Source organism: Barbus barbus, assembly GCF_936440315.1.
Source record: "Barbus barbus genome assembly, chromosome: 1".
NCBI classification, from domain to species: Eukaryota; Metazoa; Chordata; class Actinopteri; order Cypriniformes; family Cyprinidae; genus Barbus; species Barbus barbus.
The window spans coordinates 7,870,800-7,887,984 of record NC_136729.1 but is presented as its reverse complement, the minus strand read 5'-3'; the positions used below and the strand labels follow the sequence as shown (position 1 = coordinate 7,887,984).

Below are 17,185 nucleotides of genomic sequence, written 5' to 3'. Positions count from 1 at the left end.
CCTCCTATCCTCCACTCATCACCTGTATTAATTGCACCTGTTTGAACTCGTTACTTGTATAAAAGACACCTGTTCACACACTCAATCAATCAGACTCCAACCTCTCCACTATGGGCAAGACCAAAGAGCTGTCTAAGGACACTAGGGACAAAATTGTAGACCTGCACAAGGCTGGGATGGGCTACAGGACAATAGGCAAACAGCTTGGTGAGAAGGCAACAACTGTTGGCGCAATTATTAGAAAATGGAAGAAATTCAGGATGACTGTCAATCTCCCTCGGACTGGGGCTCCATGCAAGATCTCGCCTCATGGAGTATCAATGATCCTGAGAAAGGTGAGGGATCAGGCTAGAACTAAACGGGAGGACCTGGTCAATGACCTGAAGAGAGCTGGGACCACAGTCTCAATGGTTACCATTAGTAACACACTACACTGTCATGGATTAAAATCCTGCAGCGTGCGCAAGTCCCCCTGCTTAAGCCAGCGCATGTCCAGGCCGTCTGAAGTTTGCCAAAGACCATCTGGATGATCCAGAGGAGGCATGGGAGAAGGTCATGTGGTCAGATGAGACCAAAATATAACTTTTTGGTAGAAACTCCACTCACCGTGTTTGGAGGAAGAAGGATGAGTACAATCCCAAGAACACCATCCCAACCGTGAAGCATGGGGGTGGAAACATCATGCTTTGAGGGTGCTTTTCTGCAAAAGGGAAAGGACGACTGCACCGTATTGAGGGGAGGATGGATGGGGCCATGTATCGCAAGATTTTGGGCAACAACCTCCTTCCCTCAGTAAGAGCATTGAAGATGGGTCGTGGCTGGATCTTCCAGCATGACAATGACCCCAAACACACAGCAAGGGCAACTAAGGAGTGGCTCCGTAAGAAGCATTTCAAGGTCCTGGAGTGGCCTAGCTAGTCTCCAAACCTGAACCTAATAAAAAATATATGGAGGGAGCTGAAACTCTGTGTTGCCCAGTGACAGCACCAAAACTTGAAAGATATGGAGGAGAGGGCCAAAATCCCTGCTGCAGTGTGTGCAAACCTGGTCAAGAACTACAGGAAACTTCTCACCTCTGTAATTGTAAACACAGGTTTCTGTACCAAATATTAAGTTCTATTTTTCTATTGTATCAAATACTTATTTCATGCAATAAAATGGAAATTAATTATTCAAAAATCATACAATGTGATTTTCTGGGTTTTTTTTTTTATATTCTGTCTCACAGTTGAGCTGTACCTACAATGAAAATTACAGATCTCTCCATTCTTTGTAAGTGAGAAAACTTGAAAAATCGGCAGTGTATCAAATACTTATTTGCCCCACTGTATATTTATTTATATTGTTTTTCATGAAATGCTGTTCTTTTTAAACTTTCCATTCATCAAAGTGTCCTGAAAAAAATGTATTGCATTTTCCACAGAAAATATGAAGCAGCACAACTTTTTTCAACATTGATGATAATAATAATAAATGTTTCTTCAGCAGCAAAACAGCATATTAGAATGATTTAAACATTTGAACAAAATTTTGAATGGTAGTCTATTTTGGCAATTCAAAACTAATTTTTTGCCCTATTTAAACATAAAACAAAATACAAGTTGTTATGCATTTCTTTCCATACATTATTCCTCGGTTCAGATTTACATCCAGCCTGTCACCTCAGTTCACTTTGAGGAATTGAATGGCACACGGCTGACATATACTCAGGTCAAGTCTGCTAGTTTGCTCTCCTTTTTTCCAATTGAATGATCTACATCAGGAAACCTGCAAAGCACACATGCATTCCTCCACCTTTGGGGTTGTCATAGCAATGATCAATGTGGGTCAGTGTGTGTGTGTGTGTGTGTAATTTGACGTGTGGGAGGTTTGTCAGCCACTCTTACACATGCCCTGCATGAAACGCTAATATGTTGGCTCGACTGATTGGCTGCTGGTGCCGGAGGTTTTTATTAATGGCACAAGGCAGTCGGTAGGCAGAAAATTGGTTGGGCTGTTCAGTGCTCACATGCAAAGACACACACATGAAATAAATAATATATGAGCAAATTAGCTTTAGATTGGTGATGCTTATTTCAATATCAGTATATTTGAAAAATGTGTAAGCATGCAGATGTGTACATTATTAATGACCTTCTATTTTTTATTTTCTTAGATAAAACAATGGTAATTTGGTCAGATTTGTGTACTTTGGTCGTCTTGAGCCCAAGAGTTATTGATATGTCTAATTATTTTTAGAAAACATAATTATGTAAAATGTAGATATTGAATTGGCAGATTTCCATAAAAGTTGTTTTCTGTGGAAAACATCTGTAGTTTAATGTCTGATGAAGTGTGTTTTGTGAGTAGATTGTGTGCTATGTGTACAGATTTAGAAACAATTTGTTTCCATTCCTATATCATTTTTTTTCTTCCCTTGAGAGTATTAAAAAACAATCCCTCTTGTGGTTTTTAAAGACTTTGCTGTTAGGTTCTGTACCCATTACTTCATGACCGCAGTGGACGAGCTTGTACATGAGCTTCATGCTGTTTCCATTATTGCCAATAAGCAACACATTCAGACCTTTGAAAAGGAAAACGTGACGATTCGGAGAAGGACTGAAATGAAACATGACACACGCAACATGATTGAAATACTAATGGAGCGGAAGTTGAAAAAAAAGTGCCAAGTGGGTAAAAACCTATTGAGTGTGATTAAGACCTAAAATTGTTTATTTGTGGTTAATAGCAACTGTAGTTAACCAGTACAGTTTAACCTTCCACCCAGTTTGACTTTAAGCAATTAGAGATTTATATCTCAAACAATTGTAAGAGTTTGGTGTTATATTAAAGCTTGTCTGTAGCTCCTTTTGTTCTTGTAATGGCATGTCCGCTTCTTTTTGAAATAGAAATTCTTGAATCAATTCACTTATCTCTACTGTTGAAATTGGATGTCTGTGATAATGGCTTGCGCAAAAAGTGCCCGTCTTGGATTTTTGGGGGTTTTGGCTATGGTTTTATGTTACCTTAAGACACTGTAGTTATTCAGAAATAATATTTTTTTTTCCATGTTCCATGAATGATTTAATTTATTTGACCATAAAATTTACACTAAATAGAGGCTAAAACATGGAGTACATCCATGTTCAACATCATTACATTTGGCATTCAAATAATAATAACAAAATTTTGCAACGATTTATTACCAGGGTTGAGCAAATTTTAAAATTTGCAATTCATGAGTTGGAATTGAATCAGATATATCCAACAGGAATTTGAATTGTAATATGAATATAATATGTAAAGGAAATTAAATGGACAAAAATACAATTATTAGAATATAATAATAATAATAATAATAATTTGTATTCTTATTATTTTTCTCATAATTGTAATTTTGGGGTGTTGTGGTTAAGGGTCGAAACACCCAGAGAAGGTTGGGGACCACCTGATGACCTCTCTTCCAGGCCAAGGCTTCATCCATTAGAAATGGGTGTATGTTAGCATCGCAGATGTATTGTACAACTGTCAATTTAATTTCCTTTTAAATGTTTTATTCAAATTGCAATTTATTAATAATAATAATAATAATACAATAAAATAAATTAATAGTAATAATATTTTAATTGATAAATTATTATTATTATTTTTTAATAGCCTCGTTTGACTTCATTTCCAATTTATTTTCAATTTATTTCCTCATATTTGCTATTTACTCATATTAGCTATCTGGGGCTAATTATTGCAATTATATATATATAAACAGACATATTTTTTCAGTAAAAATTGTAATTTGCTAAACGTACTTGGTTACTGTCGTAACCTCGGTTCCCTGAGATACGGAACGAGTACTGCATCTTGTTAAAGACGCTATGGGAAAAAGCCTTTTTTTCTCCTGAACTGAAGCCTTATTCAATCACGCAGTGAAACTGCACGACTATTGGTTCGTGCAGTGTGTAAAAATCGAACCAATGGGTTGGCAGCGGAGCTGCACGAGCTAATGGCGACGAAGCCCACCAGATCCCACCAGAATGGGCTGGGCTATCTGGCTATATAAGTGGCAGTTTTGCCTTAGGATCCTCAGGTTACTTCGACTGAAGCGACGACTGAGTCGTGCTGCTACCTTGCACGGCAAAATACGCAGTACTCGTTCCGTATCTCAGGGAACCGAGGTTATGATAGTAACCGAGTACGTTCCCTGTCGATACTCCACTCGTACTGCGTCTTGTTGAAGACGCTATGGGTATACAATTCAATCACGCCGTGCTAAGGTTGAGGAACGACTGCCTAATATACCTCCATAAGCATTTAATGCTCATAGGGAGGTACAAAAGTATACTCCGGGCTAAAGCGAGCTAAACTCATAGAGGACATGCTCTGCCAGGGTGATCGTTCCATTTAACTCTTACATACTCAGTACTTCCAGGACCGAAGTATGCAAGGAACCCACAAGAGAGCTTGAGTGCCTCGCAGTCAAGAATTCTCCGTTAGGATTTTTCCCACAACGTATGCATTTACGCTCATCTAAGCAGAGAGGACCCTGGCCTGTAAGGCTGGTACGTCCAGGTTATAAAACCTAGCAAATGTGGACGGCGAGGCCCAGCCAGCCACCGCACAAATCTCTGTAATGGACACACCGCTAGACCACGCCCATAACGAGGCGATGCTTCTAGTAGAATGGGCATGTACTCCAATGGGGCATTGTAGGCCCAAAGAAGAGTACGCCAGCATAACAGCATCTACTATCCACTATCCACTTAGAGAGTCTCTGCTTCGTGACCGGATGCCCTTTGGCGTGGTTACCGAAGCTAACAAAGAGCTGTTCCGTACGCCTAAAGGAGGCGGAACACTCAAAGTAGATCCTCAAAGCTCTGACAGGGCATAACAAGGATAACTCCCGATTCGCTTTTTCCCTGATTCGCCTGATGACCTGTGGAATCAGGGCGATCGGGGGGAATACATAAAGGAGGAGGTTGGGCCAATCGTGGGCCTTGACCTTCAAATAATAAATTGGGCAGTGAGAGCTGTCTTTGGAGGCAAAAAGATCTATTTCGGCCTGCCAAAGATCTTCCAGATCATCCGAACCGCCTGCGGATGGAGCATCCACAACTCTGAGGGGACATTGCTCCGAGATAACAAATCCGCTCCTTGCTTCAATCTGCCCGGCAAGTGCGCTGCTCTCAGCGAGCGCAGGTTGAGCTGAGCGAATCAGCACATAGCGTCCTATTAGTTCTGGCAGGAAAAACTGGCGGGCTCGACATACTGCTAGCATCTCCAAGCAGTTGATGTGCAAGCCATTCTCTTCTTTCGACCAATGGCCGAAGGCCGGTTTGCCTTCACACAGCGCCCCCCAACCTGTGTTGGAGGCGTCTATCGTGTCAATTTTCCTGATGCAGACCATTCCCATGACCACGCCCCTCCAGGGCTGTAACACAGGCCTGGCTCACCCTTCGCATGTGAAGCGGGCCCAGCTGTAGCATTGGCGATGCTGAGGCCATGAGGCCCAGCATTCTCTGAACGCTTTGAGAGGGCGAGCGGTGCTGCTCTTGAGGGAGGCCGCTCTAAGTGGCTGAGGAAGAGGGTCCTGTGTGAAAGTAGCTCCACCTCTGACTGGGCCAGAATGAGCCAGCTATCTTGGTGCGGGGGGGCCAGAGACCATCCAAGGAAGGACCGTGTACTGATAAGCCACTCCCTCAAAGGCAAATCACAAGAATAGTCTGTGATGGGGGGCTATCTGGATGTGAAAGTATGGCCTTTCAGGTCCAGAGAAAGAACCAGTCCCCTGTGCAAATTTGCGAGGGGATCTGCTTCAGCGTGATCATCCTGAATGACCTCTTTACGAGGGCACGATTCAGGTGTTCTGAGACCAAGGATGGGCCGTCATCCTTTTCGGGGACAAGGAATGGGAACCCGACTCGCTCTGGGCTGGAGGGACCATTTCTACGGAGCCCTTTGCCAGCCAAGTCATCACCTCAGAGCACAGGAGGTGTCCTTGCTCTTCTGTCTGGGAATACGAGCGAGTACAAAGCATCGTGCTATGCTCTCCGACGCGCAGTAAGAGCCGCCAAACACAGATACAGAGAGAGAATTGAGTCTCATTTCCAGCTCTACGACTCTCGACGGATGTGGCAGGGACTGAGGACCATCTGTGACTTCGGAAACAAATCCTCCGCGGAGGTGAGAGCAGATCCGTTGCTGGCCGACGAGTTAAACATCTTCTACGGCCGCTTCGATGGCAACGGCGGCGGCGCGTTTCTGCCGACCAGCGCGTCTGGAAGCAACAGGCAGAGCAGCGATGATCCTGTAATCACCGTGTCGGAGGATGAGGTTCGGAGGGCGCTAAAGAAAGTGAACATCAGGAAAGCAGCCGGACCTGATGGGATAACCGGCCGTGTTCTGAGGTCCTGCGCCGATCAGCTCGCTGGTTTGCTCACTTCTATCTTTAATGAGTCCCTTGCTACCGCCGTGGTTCCCACCTCATTCAAAAAATCCATCATTATCCCTGTGCCAAAGAACAATAAACCCTCTTGCCTGAATGACTATCGCCCAGTTGCCCTCACATCTATAGTCATGAAGGTTTTTGAGAGACTTGTAAAGAGCCACATTTGCTCCTCCATCCCTGATACTCTGGACCCTCTTCAGTTTGCCTATCGCCCAAACAGATCCACGGACGATGCCATTTCTCACGTTCTCCACTCTTCCCTCACACACTTGGATAGCAACAATGGAAATTATGTAAGGCTGCTATTCATTGACTATAGCTCAGCTTTCAACACTATAGTCCCCATCAAGCTGGCATCTAAACTCACAGACCTCGGCCTAAACTCCTCACTCTGTGACTGGATTCAAGACTTCCTCACCGGCAGACCTCAAGTGGTGAAAGTTGGCCAGTTCACCTCAAACTCCATCACTCTGAACATAGGAGCCCCACAGGGCTGTGTCCTGAGTCCCCTGCTCTACTCTCTCTACACGCATGACTGCGTGTCCTCTCACAGCTCCACATCTATTGTCAAATTCGCTGATGATACTGTGGTTCTGGGCCTCATCTCCAACAACGATGAGACCGCATACTTGGACGAGGTAGAGAGACTCACATCATGGTGCCAGGACAACTGTCTCTCTCTGAATGTGAGCAAAACTAAAGAGCTGATCATGGACTTCAGGAAGAGACAGCAGCAGCCCTACACTCCTCTTATGATCAGTGGGACCCCTGTGGAGAGGGTGAGCAGCTTCAAGTACCTCGGTGTAAACATCTCCGAGAACCTGACTTGGACTACACACATCCAAACACAGGTTAAGAAAGCCAGGCAAAGACTGTACCATCTGCGACAGCTGAGGAAATTCAGGGTCTCACCAGCAATCCTGAAAACTTTCTATTCAGGGACCATAGAAAGTGTATTGACTCAGTGCATCTCAGTGTGGTATGGAAACAGCTCCAATCAGGACTGCAAAGCACTACAGAGAGTTGTGCGCTTAGCTGAGCGCATCTCAGGGTCTGCTCTCCCCTCTCTGCAGGACATCTACCTCAAACGCTGCAAAATTAGAGCTGTCAAAATAATCAAGGACTCAAATCACCCTGGTAACCAGCTATTCACTTTGCTTCCATCTGGTAAGCGCTTCCGTAGCCTGATGGCAAAAACTGAGAGACTTAGGAGGAGCTTCTTCCCCCAGGCCATCAGGCTCCTAAACTCTAACTCTGTGTCATAACATCACTTGACTCCATGTAAATATCACCATATCAATAAGCTATTCATAATTTTTCTCTACCTCATATTGCTGCTATTATATACCCTGTACAACTTTTTTGCACATTATTTTGCACATTCCTCTTAGTACTATTTAAGTCAACAACATACTGACCTGCACATTTATATTTATATTTTTTATCTATCTTTTTATTTTATTCTTTTTATTTATTTTTTTTTTTCTACTATTCTTCTCTTAATATTTGTATACTTTATAATTGCACTGTCCTTGGAGCGGACCTGACCTACATTTCACTGCTGGTTATACTCTGTATAATTGTGTATGTGACAAATAAAACTCTTGAATCTTGAACAGAGGTGGGAACCACATCACTGAAGTGCGGGGATCTCTGAGCGAATCGCAGTGAGTAACCTCATTTTAATTATCCACATTACCCAGTCTGACACTCCGGGGATGGCCTGCCAGACCTCAGCCCGTGTGGTGAGGGGTTGAATCGTTTCGAGTGGCAGTGATAAGAGGGAGAGGAATGTGCTCTCTTTTTGAAAATGTTTGTTTTATTTTCCTTGCTATAACAGCGATCAGTCGTGTGGGCGCTATTTGAAAGGGCCCAGTGTTCACAACAGTATTTACCACAAACTCATTGCCGTCGGCACCCAGAGCTGAAGGGGGTGCTTGGAGGTGTGACAGAGGCCGTTTGGGGGCGCTAGACTCGAAGCTTTGTAACGAGACCATTCAGCCCCTGTGGGCACGGCCCAGAAGTGTCAGGAGTTTGAAGCTGTCAGTTATAATCATAGTGACAACTTTCTTTCGATCTGCCTAAAAGGATCAACCACTGTTTAGAAGAGGGGTAATAATTACCATTGTGTAAACAAACCGGCAGATCAAAAGTGCCATGCGCATACTCTCAGATCCGCTCGTAGCGGACGAGGGGATGGGCCGTCTTCACTGAAGAAGGCGAGCCGTTAGCAAAACAGAGCGAGACACAAACTCCCGCGCTGGCAGATCAAAGGGCTGAGTGGAGAGTGAAACGCGGGGCTGCGCCGGCGTAAATTCACTTAAGCTTGATCGCTCGAACCCTGGAGCTTGCAGTTTCTTCTCCGAGATAACTGGGAGAGTAGAAACACTAGAGCAGGGGAGGCGTGGCCACCTTCATTGAAGAAGGGGAACCGTGAGTGCGGCAGGGACAGACTGACGCTTTCATAATGAAAGCAGCGCTGGCAGATCAAAGAGCTGCAAGAGGTGCTAATTCTTAGTGTAAACACACCGGCAGATCAAAGCACTGTATGCAGAGTGAAAAACGCGGAGCTATGCTGGCGCAAAAAATCACTCAAACCTGAACGTCCAGCCCCGCGATTTTACCGCCTCTTTCTCCGAGGTGACTGGGAGAAGAGAAACGTGAGAGGCGGGGCCGCCCAGCGCAGCATTTTACAATGCGCGCAGAAGGATTGAGCCACTCAGTGTAATGAGAGGCGCTAATCCACACGCGCTGGCAGATCAAAGCACTGTATGCAGAGTGAAACACGCGGGGCTATGCCGGCCCGAAAAATCACTTAAGCCTGAACGCTCAGCCCGCGATTTTACCGCCTCTTTCTCCGAGGTGACTGGGAGAAGAGAAACGTGAGAGGCGGGGCTCAAAGCGAGCACGCAGGAGCTTTCTGTGAAAGCAGGCTGCCTGTGTGAGCGCAGCCTCAGCGACGCACACACATAGCTTTCCACTCCGGTCCGCCAAAGAGAATAGAGGAGCTCTGATTCTCACATGTGAACACCGGCGGATCAGAGCACTGCGGGAAGCTCCGTGGCTCTGATGTTTCATTCTCCAAGCTTTGCTGAGAGAGGAGAAACAGGAGAGCGGAGCTGCCTTCACAGAAGGCGGACAGCGAGCGGGAAGAGTGAGATTCATTCAAGAGTGAGCGCGCAGTCTCTGCGTGGGCGAGACCCAGACAGGCGGCGTGTGCTCACTGCTCTTCTGCATCGGGATTCTGGAGCAGGATTCCCTGCACGAGCCACACTCTCTGTTGCGGCATTTGCAACAACGCCGAGAAATATGCTATTTTATAGCACTCACCGGATGGCGGCAGCGAACGGGAATGGAACTGCTGCGATGCTAGAGCGTGAGGAAAAGGCGGCGACTCAGCCGAGCAGATTTGAGTTTGCTGGTCCAGCTGCGAGGCGTGTCAACAGCGAGTAGGCTTCTGGGATCAGTCAAGACGAAGTCGTCGTTGCTGAAGGAGAAGAAATCTGAGGATTAGGATCCTCAGATTTCTTCTCCTTCAGCAACGACGACTTCGTCTTGGCGAAAAGGCCGCTTATATAACCAGATAGCCCAGCCCATTCTGGCGGGATCTGGCATGCTTCATCGCCATAGGCTCGTGCAGCTCCGCTACTGACCCATTGGTTTGTTTTTTACACACTGCACGAAACAATAGTCGTGCCGTTTCACTGCGTGATTGAATAAGGCTTCAGTTCAGGAGAAAAAAAGGCTTTTTCCCATAGCATCTTTAACAAGACGCAGTACGAGTGGAGTATCGACAGGGAACGTATGTTTTTGCATGTTTGTTTATTAACTGTTTGGCTAAATAATAACTATTAAGCACTCATTACTTTAGCTGAGCACATCACACATTTATATATGAGAGGTTGACCAATGAATCACCAAACAGGTGACTCGGTCAGCCTGTAATAAAGTGCAGAGAAAACACTATAACCCGCAGTAGTATCTCCCGCTGTCCAGTTGTGATCTTGCCAAGTGCGGTTCATAACCGTGCATTATGGTTTGTGATGTTTTCGTACCTCCAGGCCGTTGACTCACGAGGAGATCGCCCAGAGAAGGGAACTGGCCAGGCAGCGGCACGCAGAGAGACAAGCTGCCAATCAGAGCGCAGAAAGCCTCGGGTCAGCTGATGCTAGAGGGGCTTCAACCCCAGTGGCCCCGGCCAGCGGTGCCGTCACAGGCAAGAGTTTAACACTTTCAATGCTGCATGTGTGACAGTGAATGAGTAAATAAGCTGTCTTTGAGCTTGCATGTCACAGGCTATATTTCCTAAGTATCATGATGTCCATTTCATACTTAGATTGATACAGTGGTGGCCAAAATTATTAGAACACTAGTAGTTTCACCAGCTATAAAATGGTTTTAAGTCAGTTATTTCTATCTTTTGCTGTAGTGTGTCAGTAGGAAATATCAGTTTATATTTCCAAACATTCATTTTGTCATTAATAATTTTGGTCACCACTGTACATCAACTTTGTTCGCAGATGCTCTGTGTGCGCAGACAGAGGCTCTTTCGGTCAAAACTGCAGTCGAGGAGGACAACAAAGAGCATTTTGTGGCCTTCGCACGAGTCTACAGCGGTGTTGTCAGAAAAGGCCAAAAGGTGTTTGTGCTCGGACCCAAATACGATCCGTCACTGGCGCTCAGAGCGGTGAGCAGCCGCTTGTCTGTCTTTATAACCGCTGACGGTTTCCTTATCCAAGAATTAATGCAATTCATAACATAATCATCACACAATTAATAATCCTTAACCCTGCTGAACTTGAACTCGGGTAAAAGAACTGCCTCGTTCGGGTTCATTTCCAATTAATTTCCACATGTTTGAAGCTGTCTGGAGCTAATTATAACATTATAACCCAAAAACTATTAAAAGACTCTACAGCTGAGGCATTCATTCATTGTATGTATATAATATACCGAATATATTATAATATATCTCTGAATATAATAATAATGTCTTATTTACAATTTACAATTGCATCGTTATTATTATTGCTATTATTATTATTCAAATTAGTATTGTGTATTTTTATATTTAGAAATAATTTACTTTTTTTATAATTGATAAAAATATTACTTTAAGTAATTATTAAAAAAATAATTATTTAAAAATGTGATGGATGTAATCATGTGTTGTCTGGTAATGTGAGGCCTAATGCTGATGTGGGATTTTTCTTCAGCTGCCTGAGGGTTGTTCAGTAGTGGATGTTTTACCCAGCGTCCCTCACATGGCCTGCTGTACCGTGAACAGCCTCTACCTGCTGATGGGCCGCGAGCTGGAGGATCTGGATGAAGTACCCTCAGGAAATGTTCTCGGTAGGTCATCTGTTTTCTTCAGTTTTCCTCTTCACAGGTTTCAGATGATTTGTTTTTGCCATTCTGCTTTTGGTTTATAATACAGGATAGTAGACTGACTTTTACCTGTGATCGCACTTCTCAAAGACAAAACTCTTGTAATATTCTTGCTTTATGTTTGGCTTATGCATGGTTAGGCTGAAGCTGAATGCCATGACATTCTGGTGCAGTAGTGCATTATGTGAGTGCTCAAAATAAATGTCTTTTCCACATCATAGCTTATTCTGTCCAAGGATTGGCCACTTAGATAGGGAAATACCTTTGTAAATGGAGCAACTACAGTTTGTTTGTTTTTTGGTGCTTTTTAGAGATGGGTACATCTGGAATTGACCATGCTACAATAATAAACTAGCGCTGAAAATCTCAAATATTGGCAGAGAAAGGACCAAAAAACAGGAAATGTGTTAGATGGTCAGAATTTTCATGGTCCAAAATCACAGATTATTTTTCATGGAGTTTGGCGTTACTGGGTCAAATGTCCTTGTTTTCCTGGAGCATAATTTCTGACAGATTTTAGAGTTTGTTTAGCTTGGTTTATGTGTACGGATTGGATTGCAACTTTTTTTTTCGTTCAGACCAGAGGCCTTCGTTGTAGCGGCGTGGTGCTTTGTAAATGCTATGGAGGTTGTGTAAAGCTAGACAATTAGTGAGTTTACATAGCATGTTATTTTGACAGGGTCAGTTTTTATAGAGTATTCTGGGGTAGAGGTCTGCATTTCCACGGCTCTCGACCGGAGCGTTTTATATTACACTGGTGTAATATAAACAGGAGCGGTTGATCTAACAATATCCCGTTCCTGAGGTCCTTTCAGAACAGCATGTGCTTTATTCTTATTGACCCACCTGTACAGCCTGCACTCAGGACTGTTATGCACATGCTGCACACATGAACCAGTGCTCTCTGCGTCAAAAAATTTCTCTGCAACACTTTTCCTATTGTGTTAACAGCAAAATGTTAAACAAATTTAGACTAGAAAAATTCTAGGGTTAAATGTCTTGTTTAAGGGTGCAGTGATCGTGTACAATTGTTTTTTTTTCCTGCACGATTGTACTGGCAACCTTCTTGTTAATAGCCCTGAGCTATCAAGATAAATTTCCTACTTTTAGTTATTAAAAAACAAAGCAGACAAGAACCTGCATGTCTCAGTAGTCTTGTAACTGTCATGGCTTGTCATGGATGTCACTTTCTGTGGACCAAAGCAATCGCATTTAGGCTGTATTTCAAATCCTTTATCTGAGTTAATAGACAATTGCAGAGGAGAAAAGTTCATTATAAAAAGTGGTTATAATTAATTTAGTTTTGGAAAAAAAATATCCTTAAAAAATATATTGCAATATAGTCTAATTTTCAGCATCATTACTCCAGTCTTCAGTGTCACATGATCCTTCAGAAATCATTCTAATATACTGATTTGCTGCTCAAGAAACATTTCTGATTATTATCAGTGTTAAAAATAGTTGTTTTTAAAAAATCAAGTTAATGCATTCTTCTTTCATAAAAATACAGTTTTAGACCGCAGACAGCAAGGCAGCTCACTAGGTTTTGCAAGAGAACTTAAATGCGGCCCCATAAACAACCAGTGATGTGCTTTACAAAGAGAAGCGATTTTTTCTGGAAGTAGTTTTGACTTATAGGGGTTTGTTGCCCTGGCAGCATGGGTTGAATTAGGACATTTTGGCAGATATTTTTCGTCATCTCTGTTTTGTCTGTGTTTACAGTTACAAATGTTTCAACACCAAATATGTATCAAAGTAGGACTAAAAATACCCCGAAGGCTTTTGCTCAAAATATTCAAGTTCAAAATGACGACTTGGTTCAACAATTCCTGAATTCCCCTTCTCATTCTCATAAGTTGCCATCATTCTCAACAAACACAAATGATTACACACGGCTTCAGCTTTCTTCAGAAATCTGTTGAACTTTTCACAGGGGCAGCTGGTGTCATGTAGTCTTTACAGCACCTCCTAATCATAACTTGTTTTGTTGGAGTCATGGGTTAGAGGTTAGCATGCATTCTCACTATAAATATATACATTTATGTCATTATGTTATAATATATAATTATTTTATTAATTCTAGATTTGATATAGTTAATATTTGTTCATAATTATTAATTGTATTTGAATAAATAAATATGAAATGAAATTATATGAAAAATCAAATCAAGTATTAAGCAAATATCATACCAAATAAAACAATTAAATGTTTTGAATGTTTCAAAAGTCTATCATGTTTGCCCTAACTGCAAGCGACTGTTTTCAGGACTGTTGTAGAAATGTCATTAATTATTCTAATTATTTCCCTAACAGATGAATTACATTAATATATATATATATATATATATATATTCCTTAGAAATGCTGTCAAGTTCTTATTATTCACATTTAAAAAAACATGTTTATAATTCAAAATATAATAATAAAAAATGCAATTATTATTATTTAAATATAAAATAATTAAAAAATTTAATTATTTAGTTTAGTTTTCTTAAATTATGTACGAAATCAGGAAGTACATTTTAAATATTTTAAATAACAGTTGAAAAACGTCACAGTTATATAAAAAGTTAAAGGTCATATATTATTCTCTAATCAGTATAATGATGTGAGAGGAACAAAATCCCAAAACATTTTGTGTTAGGTCTCAAAAGGGTTAAAGTCTGTTATCCTCATATCAACAAGCTCTCAGGCTTTATTTCTGGGTTGCGTCACTAAACATTCCTAAACAACAGAGTCAGGCTGCAGCGTGAGATGGATTGGCTTTATTATCTGCTGTGGTCTTCACCTCAGTGGTAAAGAGGCGCTCTGGCTCCTCATCTAACAGTGGAAGGGCTGTGTGATTCTCATCCAGGACTCCCATAGATCTGAGTCAGCATCCAGATAGAGGCAGGAGCAGTTAAATCTAATTTATGATTCCCAGCGTTCCTAGCATCATAGACGTGTGTAATGCGCCGATGAGACTCCATTTCCATTTCTCATTTCTCATTCCAAACCTCAGTCACCTCTTTAATGCACATTCAACTCTCGTTTTTTTCTTTGTGTGCTCTAATGTGAAACTGGACTATGGTGAAACTATCAGATATCAAAAAAAAAAAAATGTCTTTTTTTTTTTTGTGATGAACACCGTGCCATATCACAAGAGGAGGAACATTTTTGGCCCTTCATATTAAAAGGTTTGGGCACCTCTGCTTTAGATCATTGCAATGATGTGCTGACATTAAAATTTGTTTAGGTCTGAATTCATATTAAGAATAGGCGGTATGACCCAAATTTAATGTCATGAGTCATTCTATATTATAATAAGGGTATATATAAGTATGCATGCAATAGGTATACATTGCACAAGTCTTCATACCCTTAACTCAAAACTTAGTTAAAGCACTTTGGCAACAATTAAAGTCTCAGGTCTTTTTGGGTATGATGCAACAAGCTTTGCACATCTGCATTTGTTTTTTGTTTTTTTTGCCATTCTTCTCTTTAGATCATCTCAAGCTCTGTCAGGTTGGCTGGGGACCATCAGTGGACAGCCATTTATAGGTTTCTTCAAAGATGTCCGATTGGTTCCAAGTCGCAGCTCTGGCTGGGCCACTCGAGGACATTCATAGAGTCGTCCCTAAGCCACTCCTGCATTGTCTTGGCTATGTGCGTAGGGTGAATGTCATGTTGGAAGGTGAACTTTCAGCCCAGTCTGAGGTTCTGAGCACTCAGAACCAGGTTTTCATTAAGGATATCTCTGTATTTAGCTGCATTCAGCTTTTCGTCGTCTTTGATCACTTCCCCAGTCCCTGCCGCTGAAAACACCCCCACGGCATGATGCTGCCGCCACCGTGCTTCACCGTTGGGATGGCATTATGCAGGTGATAAGCGGTTCTTGGTTTCCCTCAGACACGAATAAGGAATTGAGGTTCATCAGACCAGAGAATCTTTTTTTTCATAGTCTGAGAGTTACTTGGTTGTATTTTTGTAAATTCCAATCATGGATTCATGTATCTTTACTGAGGAGAAGCTTGAGTTTGGTCACTTTGCCATCAAGCCCAGATTGGTGGAGTGTCGCAGTGATGTTTGTACTTCTGTAAATTTCTCCCATCTCTATGGAGCTCAACCAGAGTTACCATCAGTGTCTTGATCAACTCTCTAACCAAGACCCTTCTCCTTCAGTTGCTCAGTATAGCCAGGAGGCTAGATCTAGGAAGAGTCCTGATTGTTTCAAAGTTCATGATTAAGGATGAACTTTGAAACAGGATTATGTTTCAAATTAAGGATTATGGAGGCCAAATGCTCCTGTGAACCTAATTTTTGTAGTCTTCCCCAGATCTGTCTCAACACAATCCTGTCTCTCAGCTCTTCAGGCCATTCCTTTGACCTCATGGCTTAGTTTTTGCTCTGACATCCATTTCAGCTGTTAAACTTTATATAGACAGGTGTGTGTGCCTTTCCAAATCATGTCCAATCAACTGAATTTGCCACAGGTTAACTCCAGTCAGAGTATAGAAACAGCTCAAAGACAATTCAGTGAAACTTGAATGCTCCTGATCTAAATTTCAAATGTCAAAGCAAAGGGTATGAAGACTTGTGCAATGTCATTTTATCAGTGTTTCCTTTTTAATAAATTTGCAAAGTTGTGATAAATCCGGTTTTTGCTTTGTCATTATGGTGAGTGAGGTGTAGATTTATGTGGGGGGAAAAATAAGTAATTTATAGCAGTTTAACATAACGCAACATAACAAAATGTGAAAAAAATGTATGAAGACTTTCTATAGGCAGTTTATATATATATATATATATATATATATATATATATATATATATATATACATACAATATATACAATATATAATTTAAACAATTGTATAATGCATAGACAAACAGAGACTTTTTGTTGGTGTGTTTTGTTCTATTTTTTTTTTTTTTTGTAGATGAGCAGCCTGTTTTATTTCTGGTAATTCAGGGTTTGTTTTACAATAATTAGCTTTACAAGCATATTTGCTAGAACGAATTGTGCTTGTAAAGTGGTGACAGTTGTATAGAGCTTTATTGGTAGTCACAAATTATTCATGTTTGGAGTATCAGGTTTTATTGACATGAAAGCATATAATTAATATATTAAATGCCTAGCTTACATTTTCAGTTTTGATTTATAACCTCTTATTCAATAGCATGTTGAATCTTGCACGACAAAGGCTTGAAATTGCATGGGTCTCTCTGCAGTTTGCATGGCGGTACATTGACCGACTGCACAGTCCTTGTTTATTTTATGAGATTTTAATGAATTATGTAGGAGGGGCGCATTAATGTATCAACATGTTCGTCTAATGCTAGCTCAAGAGTGGAGCGCAGGCTCTTATCAATAAGACTCTACGCCTCTGAGTGGAC

At 41.8% G+C, this 17,185-nt stretch overlaps 1 protein-coding gene across 2 annotated transcripts in view; it reads left to right on the top strand.

Moving 5' to 3' along the window:
- Positions 1-17,185, top strand: part of LOC306858073 (elongation factor-like GTPase 1) — a 139,142-nt gene that overhangs the window by 33,987 nt on the left and 87,970 nt on the right. For both annotated transcript variants that reach the window (XM_079398456.1, XM_079398455.1), the window contains exons 13-15: positions 10,483-10,637; positions 10,942-11,108; positions 11,638-11,773. In XM_079398456.1, the coding sequence (XP_079254582.1) occupies positions 10,483-10,637; positions 10,942-11,108; positions 11,638-11,773 (458 nt within the window). The remainder of the gene's footprint in view (positions 1-10,482; positions 10,638-10,941; positions 11,109-11,637; positions 11,774-17,185) is intronic.